At 41.2% G+C, this 17,059-nt stretch overlaps 1 protein-coding gene across 1 annotated transcript in view; it reads right to left on the bottom strand.

The window, feature by feature from the left end:
* Positions 1-17,059, bottom strand: part of HID1 (HID1 domain containing) — a 43,418-nt gene that overhangs the window by 20,846 nt on the left and 5,513 nt on the right. The window contains exons 2-6 of the mRNA XM_053375831.1: positions 14,013-14,162; positions 10,789-10,959; positions 6,108-6,221; positions 2,319-2,425; positions 1,281-1,394 (exon numbers count right to left, since the gene is read on the bottom strand). Coding sequence (XP_053231806.1) covers positions 1,281-1,394; positions 2,319-2,425; positions 6,108-6,221; positions 10,789-10,959; positions 14,013-14,162 — 656 coding nt within the window. The remainder of the gene's footprint in view (positions 1-1,280; positions 1,395-2,318; positions 2,426-6,107; positions 6,222-10,788; positions 10,960-14,012; positions 14,163-17,059) is intronic.

The following is a 17,059-nucleotide window of genomic DNA, read 5'->3' on the forward strand; positions in this document are numbered from 1 at the left end:
AATATATTTCATCGCTACTTAAGTGCTGCTGTTATACAAATCTTCTACTGTATAAAATAGTTGGGCAAAGTGCTTGTGGCATCACTAGCAATATGCAATTAAAACATACCCTATCCCTTTAAGAAAACATTTTCCCAAAGCAATTTACAACAGACAATAAAAAAACAGCACCCACTCATATACCGTGCAATTTTATGAGCATAAATGAGTTTATTTGTTTTCCTGCTTTACAGAGACGTTCCTCCTGCCATGGTAACAGGCAGTGAAATGCCCTTATTGCTCTCTCTTTTTTTAAGGGCAGTGGGGAAAGAAGTGGACATCAACAAAACTACCTCCTTCATAGACAACGAAGGGCTGCCTTTTGTTTTGTTTTAATTCTCTGAGGCTAAGCACTCTTCCTCTCCAACACTGCTTTGTGTGCACGATTAAGTCTTTTTTTAAGTGGCCCAAGGCTTACTTACACACTTGGCACTTGCTCCCTTCCATTACATGGGGACAGAAATAGCACTGTCACTGGAGCTTGCTCCACCACAGTGCTAAGAATAAAAAACCATTTTGAATCATCTGCAAAGGCAGGCATAAAAAAGCTGCCAGCAACTAATTTTATCACATCAACTGATGCAGCAAAAGGAAAGCTATACCACTCAGCTCAGGAGTGCTGGTTGGATAAATCCAGTCATATTCTAGACCAATGAAGGCGCTTAAGCCTTTTGAAAGGCAGAAGACTGCAAGAGATGAACACCAGAGGGCAGGCATTCACCAAGATTCAAGGATTGCAATCCAGGTATAACCAACAACGTACAGTGGTCAGAATATTTGAAGCCACAACTGGAAACCAATATAGAAAGTCCACCCGGTCTACTTGCTTGTACTTCAGAAATTGGAGTACAGTGAACTTCAACGTCCAGTATGAGGCATAGAATATATCACCTATTTGGGCAACGCGTGTGAGTTGTAAATAAAGCTAGGCAAGTGTGGACATCCGTAAGGCAGATATAGTGAAACACCCACAAAAGGGGGCGGGGGCAACATGCAAAAGAGAGATACCATGTCTATAGAACAGGCATCCCCAAACTCGGCCCTCCATATGTTTTTGGGACTACAGCTCCCATCATCCCTAGCTAACAGGACCAGTGGTCAAGGATGATGGGAATTGTAGTCTCAAAACATCTGGAGGGCCGAGTTTGGGGATGCCTGCTATAGAAATTCTTAGGCTAACAGATTTGGATTAAACTATATTGCTCCAAAGTATCCACCACATACAGTCAGCTACCTCTCACCTATTCTCCGTGGAGCAGAAAAACTGGACCCAGGGATTTGAGTTGCTATCTGAGGAGGGGGGCAGGTACATGACCTCTGAGAAACAAGTCAGCAGGAGCTTCAGGAGCTCTGTCCTGAAAAACACAACAGCAAGAAATCCCAGTTGCATGAGGCTGTAAGGCATGGAGAGCTAATGGAGGGGTAGTTTCGGATTCGGATACAATGTCAGCTGAGCAACCTTTCATCAACCACCAGCTCAATATACATTACTAAATGCATTTTTCTTTGTGTTGGCCTTTCTAAGTTGTCACTGAGTAGTTTTCTTCTCTTATCAAAGACATGCTTTTCCTAGGAGCGCTTATTCCTTTAGCCATCAGGAGCCACAGGCCACTTATGCACTCTCCCATTCACAGTAAGTAGCTATTAGCAGACAGATCCTGAAGCTGAGGCTCCAATACTTTGGCCACCTCATGAGAAGAGAAGACTCCCTGGAAAAGACCCTGATGTTGGGAAACATGGAGGGCACAAGGAGAAGGGGATGACAGAGGATGAGATGGTTGGACAGTGTTCTTGAAGCTACCAGCATGAGTTTGACCAAACTGCGGGAGGCAGTGGAAGACAGGAGTGCCTGGTGTGCTCTGGTCCATGGGGTCACGAAGAGTCAGACACGAGTAAACAACAAGCATTGTGTCTTTTGTTTGGCCCTATTCCATGGAGCCCATCTAAGCAAAACAGTTACAGCGGGAAATAAAATGCAATGCAATGCCCAATGTAGCCTTTGCATTAGCGCTGTTAGCTTGTGCAACTTCATATACCGATGATGCCTTGGTTTTCATATTCTATCAGAGACCATCTAGAATGCGGATTTGAGTAGAAAAAAACACACCTCCCCATATATGAAATTAATTAATCCTAGTCTTCAATACCATAAGATTATTAGCACCTAGCTTTCGCCCATACAAAGAAAGGTCTATTGAGATGCTCACATTTCTGTATAGTGCCAATCATCCTGCCAGCTCTCCTTTTGTCTCTTCTGGAGTATTTTTTGATGTTCTTACCTGTTCAAGTCGTGGTTGTAGCTGGGCTGTGGGGAGTGAGCAAACCCAACACCAGCCTCCCAGATGTATTCACAGCTGTCAATTGCATGGATATCCTCAGCTGTGTCCTGGAAAAGAAGTCAGGAGATGAAAGATAAATACTCATGCAAACCGGAAGTGGGATTTACGTTGTCTTTTTACTAGCAGAGGCTCCTGCTGAATCTTCCAGCTGAATGAATGGCCAAGATAACCAAGATCTGGGTAAATACCTCCTTATGCCAAGGATCTCTTGTATATAGATTAAGAGGATCTGAGAGTTTCAAGCAGCAGAGAAGCGATATAGGGCTACTAGGGACAGACCAATCAGTCTATTTCCAGTCGCTGCTGATTTACTGTGTGTTTGTTCAGAAGTCTGTTGTCTTCCCTTTTCCAAAGTTTTAAAAATCCATACAAAAACATTATGAATTCAGATACATAATTAAATACATATTTATCACAAAATAGGTGTTTAAATACACAGAGCAGGATTCAACTAATGAGTCCCATCAGGAGACACCTGCACAAGGACTTCCACTTGTGCAGTAGGGCTTCTCCTCTTTCTTCCCTCCCATGCCCTTCAAAATTGGCTCGGGGAGGTGGGAGTTGGGAGAACCCCAAAAGCAACACATGGAAGGAGAGGAGGGTGTCGTTCTATTTGGCAAGCTGAAATGTTTGCACCGACAGAACAACTGTACTAGCCCAAGGTTGAATTCCTCCCACAGTTTATGCCAATGAGTGAATTTCTAATAGTAGTTTATCCTAAAACACATGTTAACAAATTTTGGGATGTTTTCGGGCCAAGGACCGTATTGCAAAACTTGGAGAAGCACAAAATCCAAAACATAGTCATGTTCCAATCTGCATATTAGCCCAGCAGGCGTAAGCGAAGCCACTTAAAAATGCAGAACAAACAAAATTCACTTCCGGCCTTGAATGCCACACATCACAACACACAGCCATGTTATGTTTTGTTTTTGTAGGAACTGATGGTGTATGCATTTATATTAGTTTACAATTTAGAAAGGCAGAGTTTTGACAAGGTTGTTCCATTAGTGCCACATGGCTTCCTTTCCCCATGTGCCCCTGGCACCCACAATCACACCCACAAAGGAGATGAGGGGGGCACAGGGGGGTGTGGTGAGAAAAGAGGAAGCCCTGTTGTGCAGGTGGAAGGAAGTCCTTGTGCTCATGGAATGACTCCGCTGAATATAACTGAAAATGTGTGGCTATTTTCAATCTTCTGTTTAGATGAGCACGTCATGCATCTGGGAAGCTGGCATCTGGTCCAAAAAAGCTTATGGTACAAGAAATGATGCCACAAGACTCTGTTATTTCTAATCTTGCATTCTGGACTATCATCTAGGACAAATCAGGTAGTCTCAGACATGTTTAGTAGCAAACAGATCCCACAATAGTGTAGTTAGCCACGAATAGCTCTTCTTCTATACAGAAAAGGGCACATTCCAATACTAGTTCATCCATATTCTTGCTGTCGCTTTTCAAGGCCAATGAATCATTACTCACATGAAGACCCCCTTCCCACCAGCACACACTGAAAACAGTTATAAATTTAAGCAGCTTTTCCTTTGTATCCAGCTTTATTAAGGTTGACCACATTGCCCTTCTCTTATTTTCCCAGTATTGTTTTTTTGGCAGCAACACGCTCTATTCTGTGCCACAAACAAATCACTGGGACCACTTTTATGGAAACAAGCAGCCATTGAATACAGTGGCGTTTTATTTTACTTTTCAGGAGCAGCTGAGGCAAAAGGGGCCTCAGATTAACGTGCTCAAATTAAGGGCATCTGGCATCATTAAAACAAATCATTGCGGTACTTTAATTAAGAAAGTTCTGTGTTATCCTTTCCCTGGCACACACGGAGTGGCATTTACAACTCTTGCCCAGTGCCTCAGGATTTCCATTATATAATGGTCAACCTCACACATCTCAACACAGAGACAGGACAACAGTTTGAATGGCTGGAGCGGCAACCAACAGCTGCAATCTCCCCATGGAGCCACCATTTCACTGAAGGCAAACAATCAAATAAGTTTTTGGGGATTTTTTGTAAGTCACTCAGGGCTTTTAAAAATCTCTCTCAGACGTAAGTTCAATCTGCAGAATTAAAAAAAGGAGCATGGCATAAAATGTGTCCAGCAAGCTAAAGGATACTTCTGCCGAGCTAACCTTGTCTCAACTAGAACGCCAATGAAAGAAGCAAGATGGTGCAATGATCACAATGGCTGAGACGCAGTAATGGGGACAGTGTCAGCAACCCAGTTAAAGGTTCACTCAACAATACCACAACACTCTGCCAGCAACACTCCTTGGACAGTCTGTACCAGGCAACTCCAATTTAGTTTTTCCAAGAACAGCACAAAACTCATGGAAGAGAAAAGCTTCCTAATTTGACAGGGCAGGCCAAATAGTCAGACTCTATTTACATCACTTGCTCCTCAGCAGCTTGAAAGCATCATGCAGTGGTAGTGAGAAAGAGAGGCAGAAGGGTCGTGTGGTGCTCCTGAACCCCTACAACCAACTTGGTTTTGAATCCAGTGTAGATTCCTTAACCCAATAACTGGTGCTAGCTTTTGCAGGGTGGTGTGTTGCTATAGCTGAGGATGGAGGGCAATTTCATCCCGTATGCATTTTAAGCAAATGGCACAAATGTGCGCTGGTTAAGAAAATAGCTGTATATTTAAATTTGCACTTCTATGAATTTCATGACCTAGTTCTTAGATCGAAAGCATATGAAATGTGTAAAAAGCATATTTTGGGGTAAAAAACCCCATTTAGAAATGTACTTATTGTATTTTGGTAGTCTCTTTTAAAAAATAAATAAATCACAGATTAATGAGTAAATATAATGGATTTATGAATGTATGCGAGACTGACATGTTAAACTGATTCACCCATATCTAGTTACATCAGGTGTTCAGAGGCCAGCCATGTAGAAAACTATTTTCAAGCACACCACACCAAATAGGAAGGCACAGGGGGTAGATTCAGCATTAGTCACACTAATTTTCCCATACATGAGTCACTATACTGCAGTCAACAGCTCTTCAATATTGCTGGAGGCCCTTAGAATGACGCACTATGACAAGAGTAATTTCTACCCAACACGCAGAGGTCTGTGCAAGAACCCTTGCCATCAAAAGAAGCCACAGGCTACACATATTGTACCAAGGCTCTTCCACAGAGTCTAAAGGCACCTGTCCATTTTCATTTTTAAAAAGTCCTTGCTAATAGTATTTAATTATTGCGTATTATACATGCCTGTTACCAAATAGCCTCAAGATGAATTACTACTTAAACATGTTAAAATATGACAAAGGAAAAGGAAAGAAATGTAAAAACAAGCTTTTGGAGATTATTGCAGTGTGCCAAAGGATCAGAAACCAAAAGGTAATTTAAAAAAAAGCCAGATATCTGAAAGATTCACAGTTATGATTTTTATGGGTTCATCAAATTTTGGGTCATCAGTCTAATGTTAAATGCACTATGTTTACCATGCTACTTGCAAATGGAATACGAACTCATGGAGAAGCATACTATGCCCTACACCCAACACAGAGTTAGGCAAACCTGTTGCGTAAGCATGCCTAGGTGTGCTGAATTGGGACCTATAGGTGTGGATATTTTCTGTTAACATTCTAAGCAGGGCTTTATTCAAAACTCACAGTGCAATCCTAATCATGACTACTAAGTATTATTGAGCTGCAACCGTAACCTGTCAGTATAGAACAAAATCAAATTATTGAACTCACCACATTGTTTTTTCGGTGGCTCTGGACAGTGAATTCTGGACAAAAGAGCAAATCCGCAATGGCCAGAAGCAGTGACTCAGCGAGAGGCCTAGCATTTTCATCATCTTCGTCTCCCTGCAATCAAAGGATAAATCACAGCATACTCAATCTGATCTTGACACTGACTGCAAAGCAACATTACTTAGTTCACTTAGCTTTCTTTGGAAGCACACAAAACACGTGTGTTGGAATAGGTTCTACCAAGAGGCACTGGTGCAGGATTCAGAAAAAGCCAAAACTATGGAGGAGGAGAAAATGCAACAGAGGCAAACCCTAAAAGAGGCAGTGCTACTAAGGGAGAGGGTGCCAATGTGGTCTAAACCACAGAGCCCCTTGGGCTTGCCGATTAGAAGATCGGTGGTTCGATTCCCGAGATGGGGTGAGCTCCTGTTGCTCTGTTCCAGCTCCTGCCAACCTAGCAGTTTGAAAGCATACCTGTGCAAGTAAATAAATAGATACCGCTGTGGTGGAAAGGTAAACGGCGTTTCCGTGTGCTCTGGCCAGAAGCGGTTTAATCATACTGGCCACATGACCTAGAAAGCTGTCTGTAGACAAACACTGGCTCCCTCAACCGGAAAGCGAGATAAAGTGCTGCACCCCATAGTCACCTTTGACTGGACTTATCCGTTCAGGGTCCTTTACCTTTACCTACCTTTACTGAGTTATGTGAAGCAACATGCTTATTTTTATTTAGAACCAGGCCTATTTCTATGGGTAAGGGCTGTGAACACAGTCTATTTATAGGATAAATATAAGGAGTAGGACACAGCTTTTTCCACGTTCTAGCTGAGGAAGCAAGTCTAAGCACTAACGTTTTTTCTTGGGACCACCCAATGGCAGCCTGACCAAGGTAGGAATTGAAACAAAGGGTTTATTTACATATCGTCCACAGCTTTCTCTCAAATTACATTTTACCTATCTGCAGTTTCTGAGCACCTTTGCTCTGCAAAACCACATGAAGCATGTTACTGTGTCCAGAAGTTTTCTTTGGCAAGTGAATAGCTTTGTGCTGCTGCACTTCCCCTTGTGTTTTTAGTTTTCTAAATAAATTCACATGTACAAGTTTCCATGTAACTAAAACTTAGGATGAAATATAAAGCTGTCTTAGAAGAGTAGAACTGGAAAGTGCACCTTATCAGTTTGTTTTTTTTAAATGATGGGATTACACAAGCACAGCCAAATACTCCTGGATAGGTAAGCAAATGATTGAGTTATTTAACTGGAAATAAAAGTCTGGAGGGGGGGGATGTAACAGGCAAATTAAATTTTTAACAAGAATTATTGTTATTAAAACCGCACAATGGTCAGGTGTGGTTAAGAGCAAATGGTAGAATATGGTTGTGGCTACCAGCCATAATAGCTGAAAATGGCGACTCCATGTTTAGAAGCAAGTCACCCCAATGAGGGGATGGCTATCTTCATCATGCCGTACTTGTAAGCTTCCCAGGGGCATCTGGCTAGCCACTTTTGGAAACAAAATGCTGAGCTACAGGGACCTTTAGCTGCCTAACAAGCCAATGCTTATGTCTTAGCACAAGCTATGCATATGAAGAAAAAGTAGCATTCATGCAGCCCATGATCTACATCATAATTGCAAAACCTACTGATGCATTATCTATAATTATTATAAATATCTTCCCCACATAAAAAACATAGGGCTTTCGCTCAGTGGAACACAATATATCCCAAAGTATCACACAAAAGTACAAAGTTAATGTAGACTATGCATTGCCAAAAAAATGGCTGCAAATGAGCCCAAAAGTCCTTGGTCAAATAATTTAACATCAGGGCCACTTTGGCTTCAAATACATTACTGTATTCTAGAATCTAGTCATTGCATGAGCAGAACTTAAACAGAAGCATATAGTTCTTATGTTGCTGGATGATCTGTGAGAAATGTGTTATAGAGGCAGGGGGTTATTCAGCAAGGAGATGCTCTTAGTTTTGCTGGGGCAAAGCAAGTCTCTTCCTTCAGCAGTCCAAGTGCTTCCAGGCATCCAAATCAAGCCCTATTCTTCTATCTCAGCGCTGGTGCTTCAGGCACAAGTCTGCAGCTGTTTCCAAGGGAACCATACATCCCCTCTGCAGGCCTGTAGCACTGCCACTCAAAGCTCATCCTGGATCTCAGACTCTCTTCCAGCGGAGGGGGAGGGACAGGGGCTTATCTGTGACAGCCAGGCCTGTATCAGCCTGTGCATGACACAGAGCCCTTCACTCATGGCAAGCAGGCTAGACTACAATAATGACCTGCATTGATCCAACATTGTCTAGTACCATAACGGGGCAACCAATAAAAGCATACCAAGTGCAGAAATAGAAAACAAAAGAGATGAAAACCGGCTGGCTGCCCTTCCATTCAGCTTTGAAATCAGAGAAGGAAAAATAGTCTCTAAGAATCTTAAGGGCAAAAGCATCAAATCGATTAATCACAGACATCTGTTATTGTTAACATGGGATGGATTTAACACAGAGCCGTGGCCTTCAGTGGAACATACAATGCACAGCTCTTGAGGTAAGCACCAATTACAATCTCCAGCTTAAGCTCCACTGAAATGAATAGGCAGAATTATACTATCACAGTTGTACTCTTATAACTCCTGCTCCTTTCAACGGGTCTAGCCTAGAAGAAACTCCTGAAAAAGAACAGAGCCCATAAATTGACCCCATAAATTATTTGATGTTATTTAGTCAACAAAAACATTTTCATACATATTCCCAATATTTCAACTACAGTCAAACCTCAGGTTACAGACGCTTTGGGTTGTGTGTTTTCGAGTTGTGCACCGCGCCGAACCCAGAAGTACTGGAACAGGTTACTTCCGGGTTTCAGCAATCGCGCTTTGCACATGCACATAAGCACCGAATCGTAACCCGAGCATGCACAGACACGACACTGCGGGTTGTGAACGCTGCGGGTTGCGAGCGTGCCTCCCGCACGGATCACATTCGCAACCCAAGCATCCACTGTATTGCATTTGACCAATTTAATAATTTAAAATGTTATTGGAAAGTCAACACATTTAAACAGGTTGGCAGTCTGTAGGAGGATGAACTATAGTAAAGCAAAATGAGGCAAGAAAGCACCACCATGCTGTACACAGGCTGTAATTGGCAGTGGGGACTATTTTTAAGCAATTCCTTCTGCAGATACGGTGTGGAAACAGATTTCTGTGGCATTCTCAGTTTAACAATTTGCAAAAACAAAAATCCCACCAACAACTCAAAAACACACATAAAATGGTTTCATCCTGTGTTGCTTATGGCTACAAAACTGCAGTTTGTAAAACAAAACGAAAATGTTCCAAATTCTACGAGCAAAGCCCAAATGAGAAACCAAATCAATAAAACATGCAAAGTGGCTGAATGCTCAATATTTGGTTGCAGAAATTTCTGTGCTTTGTCAGATTTAAATTCCTTGACAGAAGTGGGAGGTTTAGAGACTAGAATGGCATTAATAGAAGTCAAAAGCAAAGAATTTTTATCACGCATTCGGGGAAAGTGGGCATAAACAACTCACAAACTGATTGCTTCCATACAATATGAAGAAGTCCGCCCCACTTAGTGTTGCACTGGGGTTAGCCCTCTTCAGTACTTCCTGCACATTTTCCAAGTCCCATTTTCTAAGGCCAATGCAAAGAACACATTTCAAGTGTTCAACACAATTTACACCCACCACATCCCTATTCCCACAAACACTTGGGCTGCACACATCGTCTTTGAGGAAAGTAAATTAAGAATGCCACCAGCCATCTCTTCAGGAGAAGGAAATGGGTTTGGATTCAGTCCTTTCACCTCCCCACCCAAGCCAAACAACTGATTTGTGGGATTTTAATATTATTCAAAGGTTCAAAGCAAGGTTTTGGCATTGGTATACACAGCCATATACAGCTTGGGACCAGGATAACTTGAAGTTTCTACATCCCAGCTGATCATATATGTATATATGATCATATGTGTTGTTATTGTAAATAACAACAACACCTGAAACTACTGAGAGTATGTCTGAACCCTGAAAACTATTGTGATTGTGGTCGTTGGCTCTGAATAAGCATGACTTGGAACAAGAGATCAATAGTACAGTCAGTCCTTGCCATTTTTCACTGGCACTGCAGACCAAAACTACTCCTTAGCAGGCTATTGCAGATGCTGAGTAAGATGCAAAATTCAGCAACGAAAAGCACCTTACGTTGTCCTTCCGAGGACATCACCAGTCTAGGTTCATTTAATTTTCTTCCCTCCCATCCCATTTATAGATAGAATGAATTTCAAGACAATTCTTCAACACCGGGTATTGTTTTGAGAATGACCAGCTTTCCCTTGAGATGCCCATGGATGAAAGATAGCTTAAAAGATACAGGCTTGGACAAAACAAGGTGCCTGCTTTACCAGCCTTTCCATTATGAGCCTCCAGTCCTCCATTAAATCTGTTTCAGTGCTTCATTTAAGAAGGTAGAAATGCTGCCAGGATCAGAGCAAACCAAGCAACACAGTGCAGGCATGTCTAGGCCTGGGTGAAGTTTTCCTACCTCTAGATAAACATAATTTACTAGTTAAAATAAATTAATCATTACACTTTGATTAAGAAGAAGTCCTGCCTCCTTCACCTGTTTGAAAGCAGTAGTACAATTCAATAGATACATACCCCTCCTCGACCTGCTCCAGGAACGGTTGACCAGAAAAAACCTCTCCAGTCGGGATCCTCAAAGATATAGGGTAGGATGCGGGTCAACAGGCGGCTACAGTTCAGGACAATCTGCTTTTCCTTATCAGAGTGACAGCCACTCTCAGCTCCCTGCACCAGCTTTTCCACTGCCTGGAACAAATAAGGTAAAGCAAATGACAGGAACTACTGGCATGCAGACATCAATTACTGCCACAGATAATTCAAGTTTTCAAATGGCTTACTGCAGCAGCAGCATTTAATAAATGCATAATTATTTATTATTAGTGCTGGCCTCTGTTTGAACGTAATAGGTAACATCCAATGTTTCCATCCCATTAGCACAACAGATTTCCATTCGTTTTACAAAACTTGCCCTTCTAGCCTCTTCCCCCACCCAAAGTTGCTTTTGGAACAGAGTTTGAGGAGCGGGGAGCAGAGGAAAGGGAAATACTTTTGTGAGCATTTAAATCTGATCATGCAATGCTGTATGTTACCCAATACTGAAATCCATCTGAAAAAGACGTTTTTCTGAGAATGTGATAATTTAGTAAAGGGCGGGGGAGAGAAAGGATTTCAAGACTTAGACGTGTGTAATCAAAATCTTACTTTCTTCCTTGATCTTGAAAAATGACTGAAGGTTCCACAGATGAATATGCTGCTCTATGAGAAGTGCTCTTAACAAGTGCCAAGCATAATGGAAGAGGTGGGAAATATGGATCCAACTGATTTGTAAAGTGTGGGGAGAGAGCATGCCAGACTTCCAAGATAAAGACCTGAGATCAAGTTAATATCACTGTTTTTCAGGAACAAGGTCACTGACTCCAGTATAACCTTACCAGCAGGAGTCTATGCCAACTTCTATTTTTGCAATTATTATCTGATATTCCCAGATACATTTTTAGTGGAGGGAGAAAAGCTTTGGTCTGCAGTATGGTATGCATTACTCTTGAACTCATATTTGAATTGGAAATGCAAAGTACATTTTGAGGATCAATATGCCACTTCCAGCTCTTGGAGAACTATCAGAAATTGTTTAACATGACTGCTTACATAGTTTGAATAGCATGCATCCAGCCCAGTGATTTGCAAAGTATGTAAAGTCATATTAAATAGAGTGCTCTGCAGGTAAATACTGCATAGCGGACTAGCGATAGTCCAATCTAGAAGTATTGGTGGTACAGTAGATACAAATAGGCTCCTCTTTCCTCCATTTACCAAAGAGTAAAAGAAGAGGGAAAACCTCATATATTAAAAGTATTTTCAATGTCTGAACGACATTCCAGACTAGAGCAGTTGAAGTTCCTATTGCTGAATATGGGAGAACTCTCCTAGGATACATCTTAGTGGTATGCAATTATCATAATATTCTACTGTGCCACATACATGTACAGAAAAAAGACAGACCCGCTTGCTTATTTTCTAGACCTGAAAGCAAGATACTACAAATTTGATGCATATCCCCTGTCCAAGACACCTTGTGCTGTTAAAGTCTTCTTTGCTAGACAGAGAATTAAAAATATTCTGCTATAATGAATAAGAAAACCTAAACAAGAAGAGATAAAACCAAAGTCTTTAACAACCGCTTCAACTTATAATGCAAGGGTTTAAACCTGGTATACAAGATGGAATAATACAAAGGGCATTTTTATAAATACTGAACTTGCTCTGGGGCACAATTTTCTGAGGTAGGAAGTGATGTTTGTTTATTTAAGGAATGCATTCCCTGCTTTGCAATATATGTCTCGATGTGGCTTGTAAGATGATAGATGATAGATAGATAGATGATAGATAGATGATAGATAGATAGATGATAGATAGATGATAGATAGATGATAGATAGATAGATAGATAGATAGATGATAGATAACCACATCAGAAAATGGAAATATTACAGCAACATTCATAGTGCCTGGGCCTCCTGAAATAAAACTGCTTTAACCTGCAAGATGGTCCTCCTTCAGGAGACACAAGCAATTTACTAGAAAAGCAAGTTCTCACTTGTTTTCCTTTTCACCAGTTTCTAACTTGTTTTCCTTTTCACCAATATCATTCCCTCATCACTACATCATGTTCAGAACAAGAAAAGCATTTCCAGCAACATTTTTTTTAGCCTCTGAGTGATCAGGTACAAGGAGTTTTTCATTCATGGTAATGATTATGACCTTTTCTTTTCCAAAACATTTTAGGGGGAGGCTGGAAGCGCAGCTACTGGTCTTCAGCCAGCCTTTCCTTTTTCTCTGGAGAAAAGCTCTGGGACCATCCAAAGGCATTCTAAGGAAAGTGAGGGAAGAAGGCTAGGCGGCTGAATGCCCAGCACCAAACGTTTAAAAATAGTTCTTAAACCTAATTTAAAAATAATAATAAAAATTGGGAGGGGCAGGGGGTCTCGGTCCAAGAACACTATGCTGCCTGCAGACACCACATGGGGGACTCCAGGCTTAAAAGAACAGGAGAGTCCCTATAATGGGATTCAGAGGCATAACTGAGGTCACATCTAGTTTGACCCTTAGGTCTGCTTTCCTGGGGAGGGTTAGAAAGATGGTATTCTGGGCCAGCTTAGCCTAGCAGTTACTTCGGAGCAATCTTTGCAGATTCACCAATTGCTTAACGGCAGTTCGATACCCCGCGGGCGCTGTCTGGCTTTTTTAAAAAAAAAAAAGAAAGAAAGATGGTATTCTAAAATTCACCTGGTAAATGTAACTCCTGAGTACACTTAAACTAGCAAAGGTCTGTCTGATTCTTTGATCATATGTACCAAGTATCTACAGTTGAAATACATGTGAGCTTTATAGCTGGAATTCAGATTATTGCACTCTTATTCTTGCCTTGCAGGCTACTGCTGTCCAAGACTGATTGCCATAGTTAATCCTGTTGAAGTTTAACTACAGCTTTCATGTTTGCCTACCCTGCAGGGTATTGGTGGTTTGATACTATTTCCTCTTCCAGATTACCATAAACCTCAGCTAACAATGAATCTACTGAAGTATCTTTCTATGCCTTGGTGCTAATTTAGGATTGTTTGGAACTATGGAGTCGTTTCAAAAACTGTACATTCCATGTGATCAGGGGTCTCTACTTAAGAGTGACGGACATCTCATTCTGGATTGGTTTACCTTCAGCCAATTGTCCCCCTTTGAATGAGCTAATGTTTGTCTAATTGAATTTCACAGTGGGGGCAATACAGGAAGAAGAATGCCTTTTACCTTATAACACAAAGTAGCCAAATTTGAAGGAGATTCTTCCCTCACAGCTCTGATTTCTGCAGCAGGAACAAGAGCAAAAACATCTTGGACTGAAGTAGCTGTATCTGCCCAGAACTGGTCCCAGAACGCATCATCTGTTGCTTCTACAGGCTGAAGAGACACAAATATCAAAGGATTGAATTGATTCAGGATTCTTATGCTGCTTTTTCCAACAGCAAAGTTGAGGTCAAAGCAGCTCACAACAATAAAGATAAGAACACTTCCATCAGTATAATCATAGCACATCAGTAAGCAAAAGCGGACCAATAAAAAAGACATTCAATACGAGGCCATGCTTCTTCAAAAATAATTTATCAGAAATGACTGCTAAGCACTAGCCCAGTGCCAGCTGACATAACTCCTATAGAAAGGGGTTTTCTCGCCCAATGGAGCAGCACAACCTGAGAAGGCAGGTGGGAGTAGTCAGGTGGTCTTAATGAAAACATACAAAACCTGGAAATGGGAAGGACTTTTGGGAAAGCTAAGAGCCACAGAAGGCTGATCAGAATGCAGGGAGTAGGTTAAAAACACCACCACACAATTATAACCTACATTGGGTTTTGAGTTACTGGTTGAATACTTGATGTGATCACTTTGTTTATCGAGCAGACATTTGAATGAAGTCCATGAACAAGGAACATCCAAAGCCATCCAACCAAATCAACCCAATACTACTGACCAGTTGGACAAATGTAAATGCATTATTAATAAAATAATAGAGGATCTTGGAGAGACACAAGTAGGGTGGAAAAACTGAAGGGAAATGATGTAGAGAAGCTGGGACCAAGAAGGCAAGGACTTAGAGCCAATGGGAAGGGGCAAGAAGCTGTGGTGAGTTTCGGCAGGTCCCTATGAAGCTACACCAACATCTCTTGTTCGTTCGTTGCAGCTTTCAAGAAAGACACTTTGACAGACACTTACTTTAATAGAAACCAATGCATGTATGGGAACAGAGCTATATACACAGGCAGAGTAACACACAGCATTCTGGACATGGGTGCACATCTACATGCATATACTTTATGATATAGGCAACCACAAAAGTCATATTGAGCAGACTTGATTATTTTGTGCCAACACAAACAGTCACTCTAAGAGTACTAAGTGTACCAAGTGAAGAACGTTTTCCCTCTTAATAAAGAAAATAAATTTCAGTCATTACAGACTCACTGAATACTACTCAGCAGGACAAGTCAAGACATCAGGTTGAATGAATATTCTATCATGATCTCGTGTGACTGACATAGTAAAAGCTCCAAAAGCAAACAGCAGTTCTTGCTTAATAGCAAGTTATTCAGGGCATTCGGCAATTTCAAATTGTGTTTGGAAAGGGTGAGGAGAGGAAAGATGACTGCTTGTTTAAACAAAGACAATTTCCTGGCTTCCAATTTCCTGGCTTTACAGAAGATAAAGGAACCCAATGCCTACATTGTTAAAGAACAGTTTAAAAAGCAAGTGAGAGTGAGAAACTTTGTCATGCCTGATTAATAACTGGCTGTGATGAGGGAGCACCACCTGAGCTATTGATAGGTAACGTGTCACTAAAACACAAAGACCAGAAAGCTGAAGCAGGTAAGCAAAGCATAAACTGGTAGAGCAGGTTTGTTCTGTAGTGGTTATATATTCCCATGAGATACTAATGTCAACTACCTCCCTGTCACCATCCTTAACATCCATAAAATGAGCCCCTTTGCATTCTCTAAAAGTAGGCACTTAATCACAGGTGATTGCCTTAATGCAGAAAGTATTTGCATGTTAACCAATGGGCAACACAGCAAGTCTGCATTCAGCTCCTTCTCAGTGAGGAAAGAGGAAAAGACAATCAGAAATAAATTTGGCAGGAAAGCATATTCATAGCACTGAACTACTGAGAATCAGGAATTTTAGTGGATTGTGTGCACAGGGGTAAAATGCAATTACACTGACATTCAGAATGATATAACCGAGTATTTAGGTAAAGAAGTGGCCCCTGACTTGATCAGAGTAACAACTAACCAGAATAAATAGGATTAGTATAACTGGGGTGCAGTGTATTATGCAACTCAAACACATCCATTACCTTGAAAAATATTCAAGTTACCACACTCTTTTCAACATGGTCCTGGGACAAACTAATGAGCAAATCACCCACAATGCAGATGGATTAAAAATGTGACATTTAAAAATGTGATATAAAAATGTGCATTATGCTGGATATGAAAAGGCAAGAAGAATGCAAAACTTACTGGAAGGAATATCAAATATAGTGTATTAGAATAGTAGACACAGCACTCATCAAAGAAGTGTCAGCCTTGCCTCTTCCCTAAGCTCCACCCCCTCATAGTATCCTCTCCCACACCCTTAGGATGATGTCCATCCCACACCCTACAAAATCCCCTTCCCAACTCCCTGAACAGCCACTTTATACGAAAGGGTAGCCATTTTGTGTATGCACCCCAAGCAGTATTTTCAAGGTAGGTTGTGATCTATCCATGTTGGATGAGGGTGGATATATGAGCACTGGCCCCATGCTATTAGCTGATATACTTTCCAGCCATTGAATTGTGTTAAGATGAACCCCCACCCCTCAAAAAAAATTGCTCTGCAAGCTTATCTAGCCAGATGGCCATGAGGAAGCCAGAGAAGGAAGTACAGTACTATATGGTCTCAAGGCAATGATTCACCAGGGACTCTGCTGAGAAGGTTGTGCGCTGGAAGAGTGTTTAGTTACATGAGGAGGGTGGGGAGAATTCAGTGCTGTGCACCCATTTATCCCACCACATAATATTAATTTCCTTTTATTTCCCCCACTAAGAACCATGAAAATGTAAGGATCCCTGTAGTATATTAAAAAACCATATTGAATGTTACATTTGTAAATAATGTAAAACAAAAGTATAGAACATAAAATTTAAAAAAACCAGTTTGATTCCAGATCTACCCTCTGTTTCACTGGAATGCAGGGTTTCCGGAAATACTGGATATCGTTCAGGGAATTAGGCAGAATGTCCTGGTCAGATGACTGCCAA

The sequence above is a fragment of the Podarcis raffonei genome, chromosome 2, assembly GCF_027172205.1.
Source record: "Podarcis raffonei isolate rPodRaf1 chromosome 2, rPodRaf1.pri, whole genome shotgun sequence".
In the NCBI taxonomy this organism is placed as follows: Eukaryota; Metazoa; Chordata; class Lepidosauria; order Squamata; family Lacertidae; genus Podarcis; species Podarcis raffonei.